The 16,850-nt window shown below is 39.1% G+C and overlaps 2 protein-coding genes and 1 long non-coding RNA gene across 11 annotated transcripts in view; all 3 read right to left on the bottom strand.

The window, feature by feature from the left end:
* Positions 1 to 323: 323 nt before the first annotated feature.
* Positions 324 to 1,599, bottom strand: LOC125501470. The gene is made up of 3 exons (XR_007279041.1): positions 1,325 to 1,599; positions 584 to 684; positions 324 to 378 (listed from the first exon to the last, which is right to left on the bottom strand). It is a non-coding gene; the product is annotated as an uncharacterized LOC125501470 (long non-coding RNA).
* A 622-nt stretch (positions 1,600 to 2,221) lies between these two features.
* Positions 2,222 to 2,936, bottom strand: LOC105683486. Its single transcript, XM_012396105.3, has 2 exons — positions 2,552 to 2,936; positions 2,222 to 2,405 (listed from the first exon to the last, which is right to left on the bottom strand). Exons 1-2 carry the CDS (start codon positions 2,681 to 2,683, stop codon positions 2,340 to 2,342), a joined length of 198 nt encoding a protein of 65 aa, XP_012251528.1. The 5' UTR covers positions 2,684 to 2,936; the 3' UTR covers positions 2,222 to 2,339.
* Positions 2,937 to 3,525: 589 nt separating this feature from the next.
* LOC105683487 (rho guanine nucleotide exchange factor 11) overlaps positions 3,526 to 16,850 on the bottom strand; it is a 28,617-nt gene continuing 15,292 nt past the window's right edge. For 8 of the 9 annotated variants that reach the window (XM_012396106.4, XM_025746179.2, XM_025746182.2 and 5 more), the window contains 11 exons: positions 11,401 to 11,533; positions 11,098 to 11,179; positions 10,454 to 10,506; positions 6,473 to 6,741; positions 5,046 to 6,380; positions 4,843 to 4,959; positions 4,592 to 4,768; positions 4,283 to 4,500; positions 4,041 to 4,191; positions 3,883 to 3,926; positions 3,526 to 3,778 (listed from right to left, as the gene is read on the bottom strand). In XM_012396106.4, the coding sequence (XP_012251529.2) occupies positions 3,656 to 3,778; positions 3,883 to 3,926; positions 4,041 to 4,191; positions 4,283 to 4,500; positions 4,592 to 4,768; positions 4,843 to 4,959; positions 5,046 to 6,380; positions 6,473 to 6,741; positions 10,454 to 10,506; positions 11,098 to 11,179; positions 11,401 to 11,533 (2,702 nt within the window). In that variant the 3' untranslated portion in view covers positions 3,526 to 3,655. The remainder of the gene's footprint in view (positions 3,779 to 3,882; positions 3,927 to 4,040; positions 4,192 to 4,282; positions 4,501 to 4,591; positions 4,769 to 4,842; positions 4,960 to 5,045; positions 6,381 to 6,472; positions 6,742 to 10,453; positions 10,507 to 11,097; positions 11,180 to 11,400; positions 11,534 to 16,850) is intronic. The other variant, XM_025746180.2, reaches the window with a different exon arrangement.

Raw genomic sequence — 16,850 nt, 5'->3', positions numbered from 1 at the left:
TTTCTCTAGAGAAACGAAAAACAAAGTGTCCGCTTGGGACCTCCTTTTCCCGGGATTTTCGAGGACGCGTATTCCCCCAAGGCCACGCCCCCAAGGACACGGCATTCCCTCCAGCGGGGATACCGCATCCCCGGGGACGTGTCCCTGGGGGGACACGTGTCCCCGAAGACCAGTTCCTGAGCACATGTCCCTCGGGATATGGCATCCCCTCCAGCGGGGATACCGCATCCCCGAGGACATGTCCTCAGGGACTGGGTCCCCTGGGACCCCGGGGGCGGTGGGAGGCCGCGCAGTCCCAGGGGACGGGTCCCTGGACTCCCCCTGATGAACAGGGGAAGTCCAGGGGGTCATAACTGCGGCGACAGCATATCCGAGTACCTGAAATATACGAAAAGTGCATCATTAATAACGTAATATAAGAATATGTTATCAGCAATATTATATTCTATGTCAATATGTTAGTTGAATGTTATGTTATATTATCTGTTAATATATTAATACTAATGTGATGTTATAATATATTACATTGAATATATTTTCATAATATACTCTAACTTATATCGTACTGATACTTATTTCATACCTGTAAACGAATTGTGCGATGCCATGTAACTCCTGCCCTTCGTGGTTGGAAGTTGAATAAGTACTGCGATGCACTAGGCACGGTGATGACTGATTGAAAGCCTGAGAGAAATGTCATACATGAAATAAACTAAAATTGTAAACCTGTACCTAAGATATGTGAATAAATTTGTTGACGATATAACAGCGGAGATCATTTCTAAACCTATGATACATTCCCAAATCCTCCGGACAGATGAATTACAGTGTTTGAACGCGGGGATCACTATCCCGCACTTGAGAACTTCATGATTGAATGAGTACTAATATGAGAAATCATAGACGCGTCGATTGCTTTACATTGAGAGTACATAGGCATCAGGTATAAATTTCTAATTCAATTAATGAATAAATAGATAACTATATGAATAAATTAATAAATGAATAAAAGAACAGATAAATTCAGAAGACGATACTAATGCTATAGAATATAATAATGTGTAACGAACTAGGTATAGTTATTCAGAATTCAAACGATAAAAGATATATCTACAGCGCAATATCGTGACCCTCATACTCCTCCAATGTTAAATACAGGGAATACAGTTGTGAATATTCAAAGTTTTCTGTTTTTGAAACTTGAAGTCTATCAAGATTCCACGTTCATGTCGCATTACTACCAGCTCAAATTTTTTGAAACAAATTGCTGATCGATCGGGAGCCCGGACATACGATAGTCACGGTAAAAACATTATATGCTCACCAGTGCTTATGGAAAAATCGCCGAATTACGGAATTCGCGTAATGTCCAATTATATGTATAGGTCTTTCAGCAGCTACCGATAGTCAAGTACTTTTTGAAAATATGTAGATCAAACGAAACACTACTTCCCGAGTGCCTGCACAATCACAACTGAACGCTGGACTCATAGTCAACCGAATATATGGCGTCGTAGTAACCGCATACTAATCCATTGCTAATCCTTACCCAAATATATGTCTCTCTCTCTTCGCTTGCTTCTTGTATTCCTTCTGAAAGGATGTACGTACGTGCTACCATTGATTGTTTAACATCGCGAAAAATGTGCAAGGACTATACTCTTTGGTGTTTTTTGCCACGAAAAATTAGCAAAGACTATAGTCTTTGGTGTTTTTAGCGTCGAAAAATTAGCAAAGACTATAGTCTTTGTTGTTTTTCGCGTCCAAAAATGTGCAAAGACTATAGTCTTTGGTGTTTTTCGCATCGAAAAATTAGCAAAGACTATAGTCTTTGTTGTTTTTCGCCCCGAAAAATGTGCAAAGACTATAGTCTTTGGTGTTTTTAGCGTCGAAAAATTAGCAAAGACTATAGTCTTGGGTGTTTTTCGCATCGAAAAATTAGCAAAGACTATAGTCTTTGGTGTTTTTTGCCCCGAAAAATGTGCAAAGACTATAGTCTTTGGTGTTTTTAGCGTCGAAAAATTAGCAAAGACTACAGTAAACACTAAAAATATGCAGAAAATCCAAATCTCTGAGAGATCACTACAGAATCAGAGATCCAAATGGGCCAAAATCTATCGGAATCCATCGAAAATCGAGCAAAGACTATAGTCTTTGGTGTTTTCTTAGACGCAAAAAGAGGATATCAGGAAAAATCTGAAAATTGCAAAAACTAAGTCACTTGTTTAATCAAAGAACGAACAGTATATTCGAAATTATTATTGAGTTTGATTGAGTTGTTACAGCCTGATATCATTCAATGAACTCCTCACACTACAGGTACTACAAACTACCGTTGCTCAACACATTTTACTGGCGCAGTAATAAGGAAACTGGACACCCTGCAGTAATATGTCAGCAAACTCCTGCAAAAGAATTAAAATCACGCATTTTGTTCCTTCAATCGTGGATCAAGGTCATTATCAATGACTTTAATGAATCATTACAAATACAGAATACCGTAACGTATTCATTCCTCGAATATACAGCAACCAAATTTTTAGACACTTACGCCACATGCAGAGATCCATGCGCTGCAGCAGTAAATCCAAATGTACCACATCGCGCAAAAGCCCGCGACCCAAAATGATACCAGAATCAGAACAAGTCCCCAAAATATAAACGCAAATGGGTTGCATGCCATTTCAGTTCACGTCCTTATTTTCACTATTCTTGTATTTGATAGCTTCTGCAAGCGATCGCGATGAATCTAGTAATGATGTCAAAAATAACTGAATTTGTAAAAAAAATGATATTCATCGCAGTATTGCTTGTCTTCTGTCGTATTAAAATCAAGGATATATCAATTTCATCAATCTAACGGGTAGGATTGCCAACACACGAATGGTTTTGTAGGAATGAAATTATTTTTCATTCTGATAAGCATTTTTAATATAATAATAATTATTATCATTCTAGTAACTACTAATGTTATTAAATATTTTATACATGTATATAATATTGTATTTATAATAATAATGATTTGTGGTTCGTTATTAGGTATATAATTATTAGTATTTAGTCGGAACAAAGACTTTATGTAAGTAGACAATCCTTTTTTTTTCTATACAGCATAATTTTACTGCACTTCTCTCTCCACAAACTGGACGCGATTACGCAATTGTTAAATATATTGATCGTGCTAACTTGCAGTACTCATACGAATTTTTAATCTACAAAAACCATCCGGTAGTTTGATTATTATCAAAAAAGCCGGTCACAATTTGGGAAGCGACATTGTAAAGACCATCTTACTTTTATCATTATTTCTTTTTTTCCTTGAAGGTTTTCAAATTTCTGGTAATCTATTTGCATAAAATCTTTGGTAGAAGAAGTTATTGAACTTAGACCCGTGGTTCTGTAGGTTGATATCTCAAGATTGTTGCATTCGATATAAACGGTCGCAAGCCATCTGTCATTATTATTACTATCATTATTAATTATTGTTATTATCATTATTGTGGTTGTTAATTACTAATATTAATATTATTATTATTTCTTCTTTATTTTTACATAATTTTGATTTCTTTCTGTACCGAGCCTCCCACGGTATTTGAGTTGCTCTCAATGTGCACCAGATGAATAACTTTCAACTCTAGAGATTTGTTCAGTCCGTTCAACCTACGCTGTCTTCAACTTCCTTCGGATTTGCCTCGACGTCTCCCTCTTCTGATTCTGGTAGAGGCGTTCGTGACGGTTCTACTTCAGGTTGTGGATCACCAAAAGCATCCATAAATTCCTGTAATACGATGTGCAACAAAAAAAACCAAACAGGAATATGTTTTGTACGGATAGATAATCTAGGTAAGTGGGATAAAGTTAATATCAAGTATATTAACTCACGTCTAGATTAAGTTCCACGAAACCCTCGCCAGTCAAAGATTCACCTAATGAGAGATTGGCGGAAAAAAAGAAATCGAAAATCAAATCAAGATTTCATGCAAACGTCAATAATTTTTTTTGTTCACCCCCCTTAATATCTGTGGTACGGATTAACTCACTGAGATCGGTTTGTGTATGAGTTGAGGTGATCGGGTTTTGAAGTATTCCACGCCTTTGAACATCAGCATCTACGGCGTGAAGTCGTTCACGGCTTCTTCGTAATTCACGTCTCATTCGCTCGCGCTCATCCTCTCTGTCTTTCACTATTTCCTATAATAATTAACGTGTAGTTTGACTGAAAAACTTTGCCTTGTATGAAGCATCTCACGCCATAACGATACACCTAAAAATTCTATCTTACCAAAAGTTGTGAGAGCTGAGATGTTAGGGAGTGACAAATCGGTTGTAGAGTAACAACTGGTATTGAAGGATGATGCGTCAACGGATGTTGCCGTGGAACGGGACAACCTGAACCTTCGCAACTCAAAACTGACGAAACGGAAGCTCCACGAGATGCGAGTACCGTCTCAGTTTCACTAACAGTTAGTGCGGAGTTCAACAGTTCCATCAACTGATTGGCTGTAGAATAACATAATATCAAATTGGATGAAGATATTGAGGGACGACAAAAGTCGTATACGAGAGTCAATAAACAATGAAATAAAAATACCTTGACTAACTGCAGCAAGTAATAATTCCGCAGGTTCTTTTTCAACTCCTGTTGATTCGGACGCCATATCTGCGAGGTGTTCAAAATCTTCCCGTGGTACGTTTAGAATGTCAGCTACGAGTGCTTGTTTTTCGGTTAGGGCTTGCTTTATCAGAGCGTCCTTGCGCCTCAGACGTTCTGCAGCAATTGAAATAATTTGTTCAATTAAATGGATAAAAATAATGCACTGAAATAAGCGAAGATGTAATCACCGATAGGCGTGAGAACGGGCTCTGCCAAATGTATGGGCCGCACTTCAACTCGTACTTCGACTGGATCGATGAGAGATGGCTGAGTACTGGTGACTAATCTGAGTGGATCTCCGCAAGCTTGACAAATCATTCAGATATTTGAATCTCTTTGAACCGTAAAAAAATGCGAACAATTTCGGAAAATAAAATCCTTCAAGACTTACAGGTAGAAATTACACTCGGTGGATCCGGGTGTTGCGGTTCTTGCGGTTCCTCGGGTACCTCAGGTTGTGGGGATTGTTCAGGTATCTCCGTTTCGGGTGGAGTTGTCTGCGGTATATTTACATTTTCCTCTCGATCTCGTTGTTCTGTACCGGGGCTTGTTCCCTCCGTCGAGGTTCCCTCCAGCTGGGGCTCTTCTGGTCCACTTTTTTCGTTGTTAGATCCGCTTTCCGTAGTCGCAGGTGTTTCCTCAACGAGAGGTAAAGGTTCTTCGACGGGAACAGTTGGGAGATGCGGGGGTCTCCTGCCTTCTCGATCGCGTACTTTGTAAGCCTCTGCCGCCTCGGTAATGTGTTTAAACCACAGTTTTCTTTCAGCAGGAGAAGTAGCCACGAGATCGTAAATTTGTGCCCCGCTTTGAGAAGTGTTGACTAAGTAAAGGGAGTTCTTGTCGACGGCGTTATGTCTCACGAGAACAGTAGATACCTTTACCACAGGACTCAGAACAGAGTTCACCTGATTAGTATTTATGAATTTCAGTAAATATTTTTCGTCTTGCCTGTGAAGGAGGAGTATCGTATCGTCGAGTAAAACAACATGCAAATCGACTGGTTTGGCACGATTAACAACCCGCCATTGAAGTGGGCCCTCGTATATTAATTTCCGTTTAGTTATGTCGAGATTTTTAAATTCGTTTACAGTCGAGTGATCAAATTTGTCGAAAGCCGAGCGATCCATGGTTCTCTGAATCTCAGCTAGACGATGATAATCCTCCGCATCTCTAACGGCTTGATTTACTCTATTTAAGACCTCCTTACTTCGTTCTAGACTCCGTAATACGGCAGCCTTCTCCTTTGCGTTACTAGCTGGTGTGTATTTGGCGAGATTTTCAAATAATAAGGGGTACTTTGTGAGCCTGAGCATTCCCGTTAGTATATGATCCTTGAGTTGAAGCCTCCGACAAAGCGGACTTGCCTCTACTTCGTTGAGGAAAGCATGGAGCTTTTGATCTTTCCGGCGTCGATCGCGAAGTGCGTCCAAGGCTACCTGTTGTTTAGCACAATAGGTGGACGCAGCACGTTCGAATGTTTCTCCAGCCGGACCGTCAAACATTCCTAAAAGTAAATCACCCACGTCACCGACGCACGGGTTCTCCTTTTTCTTACTCTTCATTAATTGATTAAAGCCCGAATGAATTTCCAACATCTCATCGAGATTCGAGAATAGTAAGAGAATCTGGTCCGGTGGTAGGACCTGAGATTCGAGCATTGGCTTATGAAAAACTTGAGAGAGCACTCTGAGCGCTCTCACGTGCGATCGTTCAGTGTGAAACAATTCTGGAATAGAAGAGAGTAAAATTTAAAATTCATCATTCGTTGAAATAAAAAATCATTCTCTTCCTCTGATACGTTGAATCAATAACACGAACCATTGATAACTTCTTGTCTCTTCTTTTCGGAGTTTGTAAGGCGGGAAAGAACATCTTCAGCGACTCCCTGACTCCAGTCAGGAGGATCCGCTTCCACATCGACGTCGCTATCCCAAGAGGCAGTTGTGTTCGCTGATGTAACAGGGTGTACATGTTCCAAACTTGTACTCGGGCTGTCCAAACTTCTCGTCGATAAACTACTGTTGGATGAACTGCCCGCTGAATTCCCAGGAAACGTTCCCGACGCATCACAGTCACTGAAACCAGCCCTGCGGTCAAATGTTAGCAAATCTTGTTCCGCACTACGAAATACTACCCCAGCAACTTTCCCTCTATCATCCCGCCGCAAAATTCACGAACAACTGAACAGTACCGATTGCGAAAACTACACGAACAACGATAACATGTTTAAAATTTATTCACCCCTCAAGACTTCCACCCTATGAAAAGTAATATAATAATTGTACATACAATGTTTCATACATTTCTAGGGTGAATTCATACACACGTTTAGAATGTAAAAAACAATAGACTGACTGAATAATAGACCGATCGTAGAATTTATGGTAGTTACGGATACGCCGCAGTAAACTAGACACGTATAATACAGATATAGTCGTCAGGTCGTATGAGCTTATACATATAGGTCTATGTCATAGAGCCAGCATAGGAATTGCTCGGAGAAAGAAGAAACGGAAAAAAGAGAAAAACCAGCGCGACATTTAGATACCAACCCCTACACTCCCACCCTTTTCCTGAGCCCCCATTCTACCCTATATTCTGACGCAAAGCATCACCTTTATCAATTCCTTACGCCAATCCTCAGCTCTGTACGTTTTTAGTACCTACTAAGGAGAGATTGAATTTTTCCATCCCTACTTTCTTCAGGGAAAAAAAAATAAATAAGTAAGTGAAAAGAACGAACTAGCACGCAGGGAAACATTGAGTCATGAGTCAAATCTTCTGAAATTTCGTTTCAGTTACTTATAATCATTTGGATTATTATACCTTTCCGATCTACTTCGACGTTCGATGACGTTCAGCGATTGATTAGCGATGGGATTTGCTGCATTATCGATTTCGTTGACATTTTTCAACTTTTTTGTAAAATCACTCGTTCTTTCAGAAGGGGAGGTGGCAAGAGTTTTATCAGCTTCCGGCTGAGACGTAATTTGGGTCTGATTTTGGGTCTGAGGTTGCGAACGGACGCGTTTCGAGCCACGTTGTCTCATTCCTTAACTTCTTCAGGGTCGGCATAAAGTTAATTTTTTTTTGTTTCTTTCTTGAATGAAAAACGATCTCAAACTTTGGATATTTTCTTAATCAATAGTGAATTCAGCACGGCGTGTAATCCGGCCAACTTTTGATCAAACTTGATAAAAATATATATTCATCTATTCAAAGGAAAGATTCTTCTACCGATCGAATTACAAAAGCTGCGCTCTATCCGCAAAAAATATTGGAAAAGGAATAAGCTAAAAATGAATTTCTGTTGGAGGTAACCTAGTGCAAATAGGAGTGAATTTTGTTTATTATGAATGAATCGGAGCATTTGATAAGATAAAAAGGTATTTCAATAGCTTGCCGTATTTTCAAAGTGTGCAAGAGTATACGTCAATAGCTTTAAATAGAATTTACAAATAGCCAAAAATAGACTTAACGCAGACTAGATTCAATTTTTGACGCACCATCAGCTACCGCGCCGCACACCTTGTAGAAAGTAGCGTATATTTGATAAGTCTGTGCTTTTCATCTATAGAAAGTAAGAAACGGGAAAAAAAATGAATGAAATCTTCAATCGAATATCGCCACAGCGAACCATATTACAGAGTTCTAATCGGGGATTGGAGTTTATCCTGCAGGCCGCTCCTAGCAGTTTTGCCACTTTAATCAACCCTTATATATACCTGTAGATATATTATATCGAAGGGTTCTCTCTGCTCCACATACGTCGTCAAACCGTGACACACGTATACGTATAAAATCGTGTGTGTGGAAAACGCGCCAATGTATCCTCTTCGTGTATAAATATTCAGGTATATACATATATTATATATAACATGTGTTTATCCTGATCTATATGTACAAGTATATAATAGGTGTATACGAGGGTGTATAGGTGTGTATAAAGTACGCGAGGAGAAGCGGAGGCTGGGCCTATCCTACGACTATTGATTCCAAGCGATCGATTGGTTCAAAAATAAAGCCGAAAGGCAAAGACATCCCGAAGTAAAGCCTCCGTGATCATCTCCTATACCCTTAAACATATATATGTATATACATGCACACGCGGGTGATGTATTATATACCTATCCTTTGTACAAGTTAACTAGGCTTTTCCATGTACCAAACCAAAATCTTCACCTTCGACCGGCTTTCAGCTTATTAGACGCAGCCGTATGTAAGAAGATACGATCTACGAATCGATTCAACGTCGATTATAATAATAATAATAATGATAATGGTAACGACAACAATAATTGTTATTATTATTATTATTATTATTATTATTATTACTATTTTGTTCGTTCATATATCTCCACCATAATATACAAAAACTGCGTACTCGATTTCTCATCTCACTTCTCTTTTTCTCTATAGGCTTCAATGAATAATCTTGTTACGTTGCAGTACATAGAGATTTAAAAATTGAACTAGGTCGAAGGTTTCTTGGTCAGTTGGTCTCAAAAGTGGGCCGGATATACATGTGCATTATAATCGAGTAACACGAGCTCAGCTGTATCACTCAAGAGATAGAATGTGCATGTAGCATATCCTCAATTGTTAACACGAGGTCCAGTATTCTAAGATACACGGGTATTTCGCAGTATACCTTTCCTTACATCCGCTAAAATTCCACGATTCATTTATTACAACGTGTGATATCACTAGAGAGTCAAGTAAAATAGGAGGACTTCAAACAAATAATTGAATGAGATCAAAATTAAAAAATGAATAAACAGAATAACTATCAACGCCGCTCAATGTGGAACTTGAATCGATTAATTTCTATTTTCACTATAGTCGTGTTTCCAATTTTACAAATTAATACAAAAAAAGGATAATCGAATTTTCAAAAAGAAACAAATCAACGACCGAAAACGTGATAGCAATTGTACTCGAACGAATGCGATGAGATCAAAAGAAACCAATGAAAATTGTTAGAAAAAAATAGAATAGAGCAATTGAAAAATCAAATAACGAGAAAGTGATGGATGAATATTTTAATTAGACCGATGAAGAAGAGCACTGCACTGCATATAGACGGCAGCAGTAGCGGAAGAATAGCAGGGGGAAATAGAGTAGCTGGCGATCGCGGGCGTCGCGACGCAGAATTGAAGAGTAGGTATAACAGAGAAAGTATTTTGAATCCGCAACCCCCGATCTCGCGTAAGAGGCACGCAGCGTCGTACTGAGGGTAGAGAGAGTACAGCGCACCAAACCACCCCCTTCCTCTACGTCTCCACAATTTCCCCCTGTTTCTGCTTCGCTATGACGCCCACGCGATTCTGCGCGGTTCCTGTAGTCCGCAAGCTCACCGGTATAGCTATACCGCAGAAAGCTAGACTTCGAGGGTATAACCTGAGGTCAGGTTGTCGAAAAATCTATATATTCCCCTCCCAAGTTCCAACGCGAATTAAATGCAGAAACCAAACGAATCTCCTCTCGAGAAAGGAAATTTCGAAGATGAAACGAATTCAAATTCAGATTCCAAAAAAACTAAAATCATATTCGGGTCGCGCGCTAACTTCTGATACAGTTTTGAAAACGTAGAGAAACATATGAGTCCAGACGAGGTATGCATGCAGCCCTAATATGCACAGCAGCAATTGACTTTAATTGCATCTAATTATGGTTATAAATATACCCGCAAGTGCGACGACTGATCGCAGTGTCATATTTAAATAGCGAGTAAGTTTAGAGTTATAAAATAATGGCATTAATTAATAATATCATCGATCAATCGAATAAAACACTCACTTTGTTTTGGAGAGATTCGGGTCACTGGTTTTTCGTTTTTCACGTAGCTGTCGCTGCAACGAATTGAGAAATAATGTTGTTGAGGAAAAACACAAAAAAATAATGGCGAGGATCGATGTTCCAACAAAAGGAATATGTAGAAAAAAAAATAATCGTCGTCAGTACTCTACTTCTTTCAAACTGTGACAAAATTTCGATGGACATATTTCATATACTTTTAGATTGGGTTCCTCAATTGCCTTTACTTTACTTTCTTTACAATTTCTTTGATAGACTATTCGTGAAAAAATTGGAATTTTCTTGCTGTCATGTTTTCGTACGTTGTACAAGGATATAACAGTTGATCGGCGTATGATCAGATACCAAATTAAACCACGTATTGAATATATGAATCCGTGTAGAGTGAAGGCGATTTATGAGCAACGTAACATCGTCATCAACAGCAATAGAACCTGTACCACGTCAGGATACCAATTAACCACCTGTTGCTACGTTTAAAAAAGATAGAATCTGCACGAGTTCTCTTTACATTAGAAAAAATCGCGATGCTGAAGACGACCGTAAAGAAAGCAAAAATATTCAATGACAATAAATATAATTTTAGACGACGGTAAGAAAATTTTAATGATTTAATTTTTTCTCACCTTATGATGTATCCGCTCCTTGTAACTTTCAGACCTGTTTATGTTTGATGTCTTTGGCTTACTGGATATATTTTGCTGCACCCTAAGATAATCGCAATACCAAATGCGTAAATTAATATACTTTCAACAGATCGGATTTTAATTAGAACTAAACCCGTCAGATGCCTGGAGAAAATGGGGGGGGGGAAAAAAAAAAAAAAAACAGCAGGGCTTAGAAACGAACTGCACAAAATCGGTTGTGCGAATTGGATGCCAGAAAAGCGTTAGAAAAAAAAAAGAATTAATTTAATACAGTCTGCATACATCTCGGAGATGTCTTCCCTCGAGGAAGGGTCGTCCATACTTTCAGCGTGTTCCGCCCCCGTTCCGTAACCGGAAGTACGTCCTCTTTCACTGTTACCGCGCGCACTTCCGGTCCCCACAACCCGATGATCCCCTGTAAAACGAGAATCGAACATTTACCTCTTTATTACTATGAACAACTGAAATTCATCAATTTTTGACGTGCAAATTTTTTAATTCTGATCGGCAAAGTCCGAGAAAGGGGAGGGGGAAAGCAACGTCCTCTTATTCTTATATTTTTTTCAACACACTTCTATTCTAAGTCCTGTGGACTTATTTCGTAGTTTTCGAGGATTGCCATGACGAGAGCAAGTCGGACTAAAATCTACAAGACTAAAAATCATACGAAACGGCGGTCGTAATTCCGTTACTTATCACATATTTATCTAATACATGTGCGTTGTAATTTAAGAATAACACACGTTCCGTATAATAGTTATCAGGGCGTCGGGACGCCTGCCGACATACATTCTAGCTCGAGGCGCGCGCCCGTCTTCTAAATATAGACGGCAATATTACCGTGGAATCGGCGTACGTATACGAAGCTTCACGTTATAGCTGCTTGCCAACGAATGTGCGGCGTGTTAGTTTCATACATATAATTCGTCTCTATGCTCCGACTACAGAAGCATCGGTTCAAAAAGTTATACGACTCCACCATTTCCTGTGGGGCGAACCGCGTCGCGCTGCGCGAGGACAGCATCAGGAGGAACTTGAGGATCATCGCAGAAGGACGGCGGACCGCGCGCGAGACGTCGGAAAACTATAAATACAACTGATCCGAACCCTTGCCTGTAGCAGCTCTGGAACGAGACTCTAATTTGTCCTATGAGAAGGCAAAAGCTAATAGACAAAACAATGGTTTAAGAGAAATGGATTTTGTTCCGTTATTCTGTACATCGGAAAGTTAATTAAATCATTGGAATGGAAACCTGACGCTGTCCGCCAAGTATACAACAGATGTCTGTATGCCGGAATAAAATATCTCCTTTTAATGAGGGAGAGGATCGGGGAAAGAGAGCCGTACATGAATACTATCTCGAAATAACCAACGAGCTACTACTTCAGGATTTCAAATACAATGAAATATCAAGATTTCCTAACAATGAAATGATGAAAATTCCTCAACGAAATCCCGTGGGAACTCTCAGACTACAATATACCTACATATACCTGTATACATGTACCGGTATTTTGCGATTCATTCATGCTTAAAGAAAGGAGATTTTATTTTTATCTTTCCAATAATAATGAACGGCGCGTGTTTCAGATTGAAATCAAATAAGAATCGCATGAATGGGCACCGCGAAGCGCGATTCCGCGATCAATCGGTGAAAATTAAATGTCTGAATCGCGATCTTTATCCAACACCAGCCGGCGAATAATTAGGGAAATAACTTCCTTGATCGATTTCATCAAAGAATAATGGAAAATATCATCTTCCCGAAAAACTTTTAATTCGATTACCAAGAACTCTGTTTCGCACCATGATCTTTTTTTATACGTGTAGTATAATATGACCACGAGGAAACAAGTAATCTCGCTTCCTTCCTGCCTGCTCTACATTTCCATTCACATCTGCAAATGTGACTCTAAGTTTGCAGACATTCGATTATATGCATACGAATCAAATTATGCATAGAAATTATACCAATATATATACACATACGAAAAATGCAGTAGTCGAAGTATAGTATCGACGATTTATCTATCAAATATAATTGCCGAATAATTGATTCGCGTGATACCTGGTTTTCTTTTCATATTTTTTATTAGCTAAGGAATTAACGAATGATCATTTTCTCCGATGACGTGTTCAATCGCACAATTTCCAGCGACTGTAAATCGTTTCACGTCATCATCCATGAATGATATAATACGTATACCTACATTAATGAATAATTACAAGGCAGCCGATTTTCTGTCAATTCATCAGCTTTCATTCATCGTATGCTACTGCAGGAGCTTTATACATATTGCTGGCTTGTTGACGTACCAAAATAGAATCATGTTTACATTTAACACGTGAATTAAACATCCCCATGTAGCTATCGATTATTTATTTTTATCATTTTTATCGGATTTTTTTCAGTCTCTTTCAAACCCTGAATACACGAACACTGAGCGCGAATTTCTGCAAACCGCGAACGCTTGATCTTCTCTTGAATTAAATAGTATACATCTCGAATTGTAAATTACTTGAAGAAGAAATATAGAAGGAAAAAAAGAAGTCAAAGCGAAGTCACGAGTTTCAAGCAATTCCCCATTGGCGCGCCATAATGGCGCGTTAGCTATTGTTAAGTAAGGTACGGAAAAAGCTCGACAATCCAAGTAGGCAAATTCAAAGATTCCAAAACTCCGACAACGAAAATCATGCACAAACGAATATTATATACATTATAGATAAATGAATATGTATAAGCAGATTCGCACGCGTAGTTTTTATATGTATACATCGGTTGACGCCTTCGCAGAGAATAAGAAAAAGAGAAAATACGCAGACCGTATCAACGCCGCGAGAACCTCAGCTGCAAAAATAATCATTTCTTCCGTTCCCCTCATTATTTAAACAACATCCATGGAAAACGCACCACGTCTGTCTAATAATATGGGGTGTCCGCGATCTGCTTTCCATTCATTCTACAGATCTGATAAAAAAAAATCGGCTTCGATACGATACGGAAGTGCGAATTGATCGATCAAATATTATCGATATAATAAAGTTAGTAAAAATTTTTCAACCTGACAATAATTTTTCTTCTTCCAATAGTACCAGGTGATCTAGGTGAGATTTGGTAGACTCGAGTAGTTCCTTAGATGACAAATTATTCGGAGCTGCCGGAGGCGGTATAATTTTGTCAAAACAAATAACATTACCATCTGTTGCAGCCGCTATATCACCAGCACTTTTAGTTTTTCTAACGGCTCCTAATCTCTCCCAAACTTTACCAGCTATCGAACTTTTACTATGCGTCCGTGATTTGACAGCTTTATTTTTTGATTTTGATATTTTAGCCTGCACTTTATTGTCTCGATTCACTAATTTATCCGGTATTCCCTGCATCAGTTGTACTTGCGTCCCAACCGCGTTGATCCCTATGGGAGGAATTTGATTTTTGAATTTTATCATTATCGATATTACACACATCGGTTTTAAATACGATTTTTATAATCGAACTTGCTACCCTTAAATTTTCCACATCGATTAGAGTGATGAGGTAATAATAATCGAACGAAAGAAGAACGTTCAGGGGTGGAAAATTTCAGAGTATGCAAGACGTTATCAAGGGTTGTATTTAATACCATCGATTTTGGATTTTCGTGAAAACTTTTTCCTGTAGTTCTCAGAGGAGATCCTGAACTGACTGAATCCGCTAATCAGGGGTGAAGAATTTCGAGCGTGGGGGGAGATCTCCAAAGTTTTCCCCTCTCCCAAGGAGCTCTCATCTCCTCCTCCTCGTAATTCTATCTCCAACATCTGTGCGGTTCCTCCCGATCGACTCTCCTCTTTTTCTTCCCCTCTGTTTCTCGATCTTTCTTTCTGTTCAGCTTTTTACGCTCTCTTTTTTTCTCAGTTCTCTTTAAACCTTCCGTTAACCTCCTGGTGCTGATACAGCACTTTGTGCAGGCTATCGATATACTTCCAATACGTATATCTATATATATTTGACGATACAATTATAATTATATCGTTCGTAAACACAGGGTGTTGCACTATTGCTTCCTGCAGTATATATACGTATATAGATACACGTATTATTCGTCGGTCATATCCCTCAGCGTTAGAAGCCAGTTTCCGGCGCAAAAACTTCCTCCCCCAATTCCGTTTAGCTTCTAAGCGCCACACAAGACACAAAATTGGAGTCGTTTCCGGTCTGCACGTGTCGCGCGTCGTTCGCTCGTGATGTTCTAATACACCGATATAAATATATACAGCTACGTATATGTATACTTATTTTACGCGACACAGGACACTGATACATGCATACGCCTCATCGCAGTCAGGAATGATGGGTGTAATGTTGAAAACAAATAGAATTCAACACACTCTACTCTGACACTTATTAACATACATCATATCCTCGTAATTGTTGAAATAATGGTAAAAACGATGAGGATATTAATGAAAACAGTTTTATGTCATCACTGAATATATTCTTCTGTAATGATAATGATGGCAAAGATGACGCGGTCATTTTTTTTTCCTCAACTTTTCTTCAAGTGTTAAACGAATCGCGGAATAATATTTTTGGGCCTCACGTGTATCACAATACTTTTGAATGAATAAAACGCCGAAAAGGGTAATGATAAATTAGCAAAGATCAGGCCCGTCGAAAAATGACACGATCGCACCGAATCTTATAACGTCCAAGGTTGAACCGTGAGATGAATATTGCTAAAAAAAAGCAAATTCCTCGAGTCAACTGTGCATTCGCGAAGAGAATCTCTTTTTCGTTTTTTCAGTTTTTTTTTTTCAACCTAGCGGAATATCGGGAGGTAAAGGTATGAAGCGGTGAAGATGCTGTTTCCCTCTTTATTACACGTGAGGACTGAACAAAAACTAAACTCGTTTTTAAGTTCGAAAGCCCGTGCTGCTGGTACTGCTGCTGTTGCCACTGATACGCGGCACTTGCGACTCGCGATCACGACTCACTACTCACGACTCGCGGTTGTTAAAGAGAAAAGAAGAGAGGAGAGCTGTTTTCTCTCTCAGTTGGTGTTGTACAGACATAAGGCTAAACTACGACAGAACGATAGCTACTGGCCAGCGACAACGCTCTGCTGAACGTCTCTGCCCTGCCTCCCTTCCATGATCTCAGAAAACGACCTTCCAACTACGTATTTCAGAACTCTCTAATTCGTATCGATGATGGGCGTGATCGTAACTAAAAATTTTCTCGGGTCATCGAAGTTCTTCGATTTTTACCCCCATGAATTATCATCAACTTCCGGTTCCCTCCGTTGGATCAAAAAATTTTTATCATTGCTCTAGTTTAATTCACAATCAAGATGGATCGTGGCGGTAAATGAAGTTAATTATGCAAATAAATTTCAATCGGGTTCGGTTGTAAGAAATCCAAATGAAACATTTATACGCTTCTGACTCCATTCTACCCCACTGGAATTCCTGAGCTGGCTATCCTATTTTCGAGAATTCCTTCAGGTTTCCCTCGGGCAACGGTATGAGAAGAATCGGTGGCAACGGTTTCAGATATAGTCAGAGAGATAGACATACACGGAGAATTAAAAATAAGTAGTGTTTATATATATAGCGTTTTCCCCACACCGTCTGTCACACACGTATATAGGATACGACAAGTGTAATGCCCCTCGGGTAAGAATTCACCGTGGATTATATCTAAAAGAAACTTGGAATTTATACAAGTCCCGTTTTTATACTTTTCACATTT

Source organism: Athalia rosae, chromosome 6 (assembly GCF_917208135.1).
Source record: "Athalia rosae chromosome 6, iyAthRosa1.1, whole genome shotgun sequence".
NCBI lineage: Eukaryota > Metazoa > Arthropoda > Insecta > Hymenoptera > Athaliidae > Athalia > Athalia rosae.
The sequence above is the reverse complement of the archived record's forward strand: the minus strand, read 5'-3'. Positions and strand labels throughout refer to the sequence as shown.

Excerpts from the sequence above, each read along its gene's own strand:
- LOC105683486 (XM_012396105.3), bottom strand. The coding sequence starts at position 2,683 with ATGGCATGCAACCCATTTGCGTTTATATTTTGGGGACTTGTTCTGATT. Across the intron at positions 2,406-2,551 it reads CATGGATCTCTGCATGTGGC|GAGTTTGCTGACATATTACT; the intron begins GTAAGTGTCTAA and ends ATTCTTTTGCAG.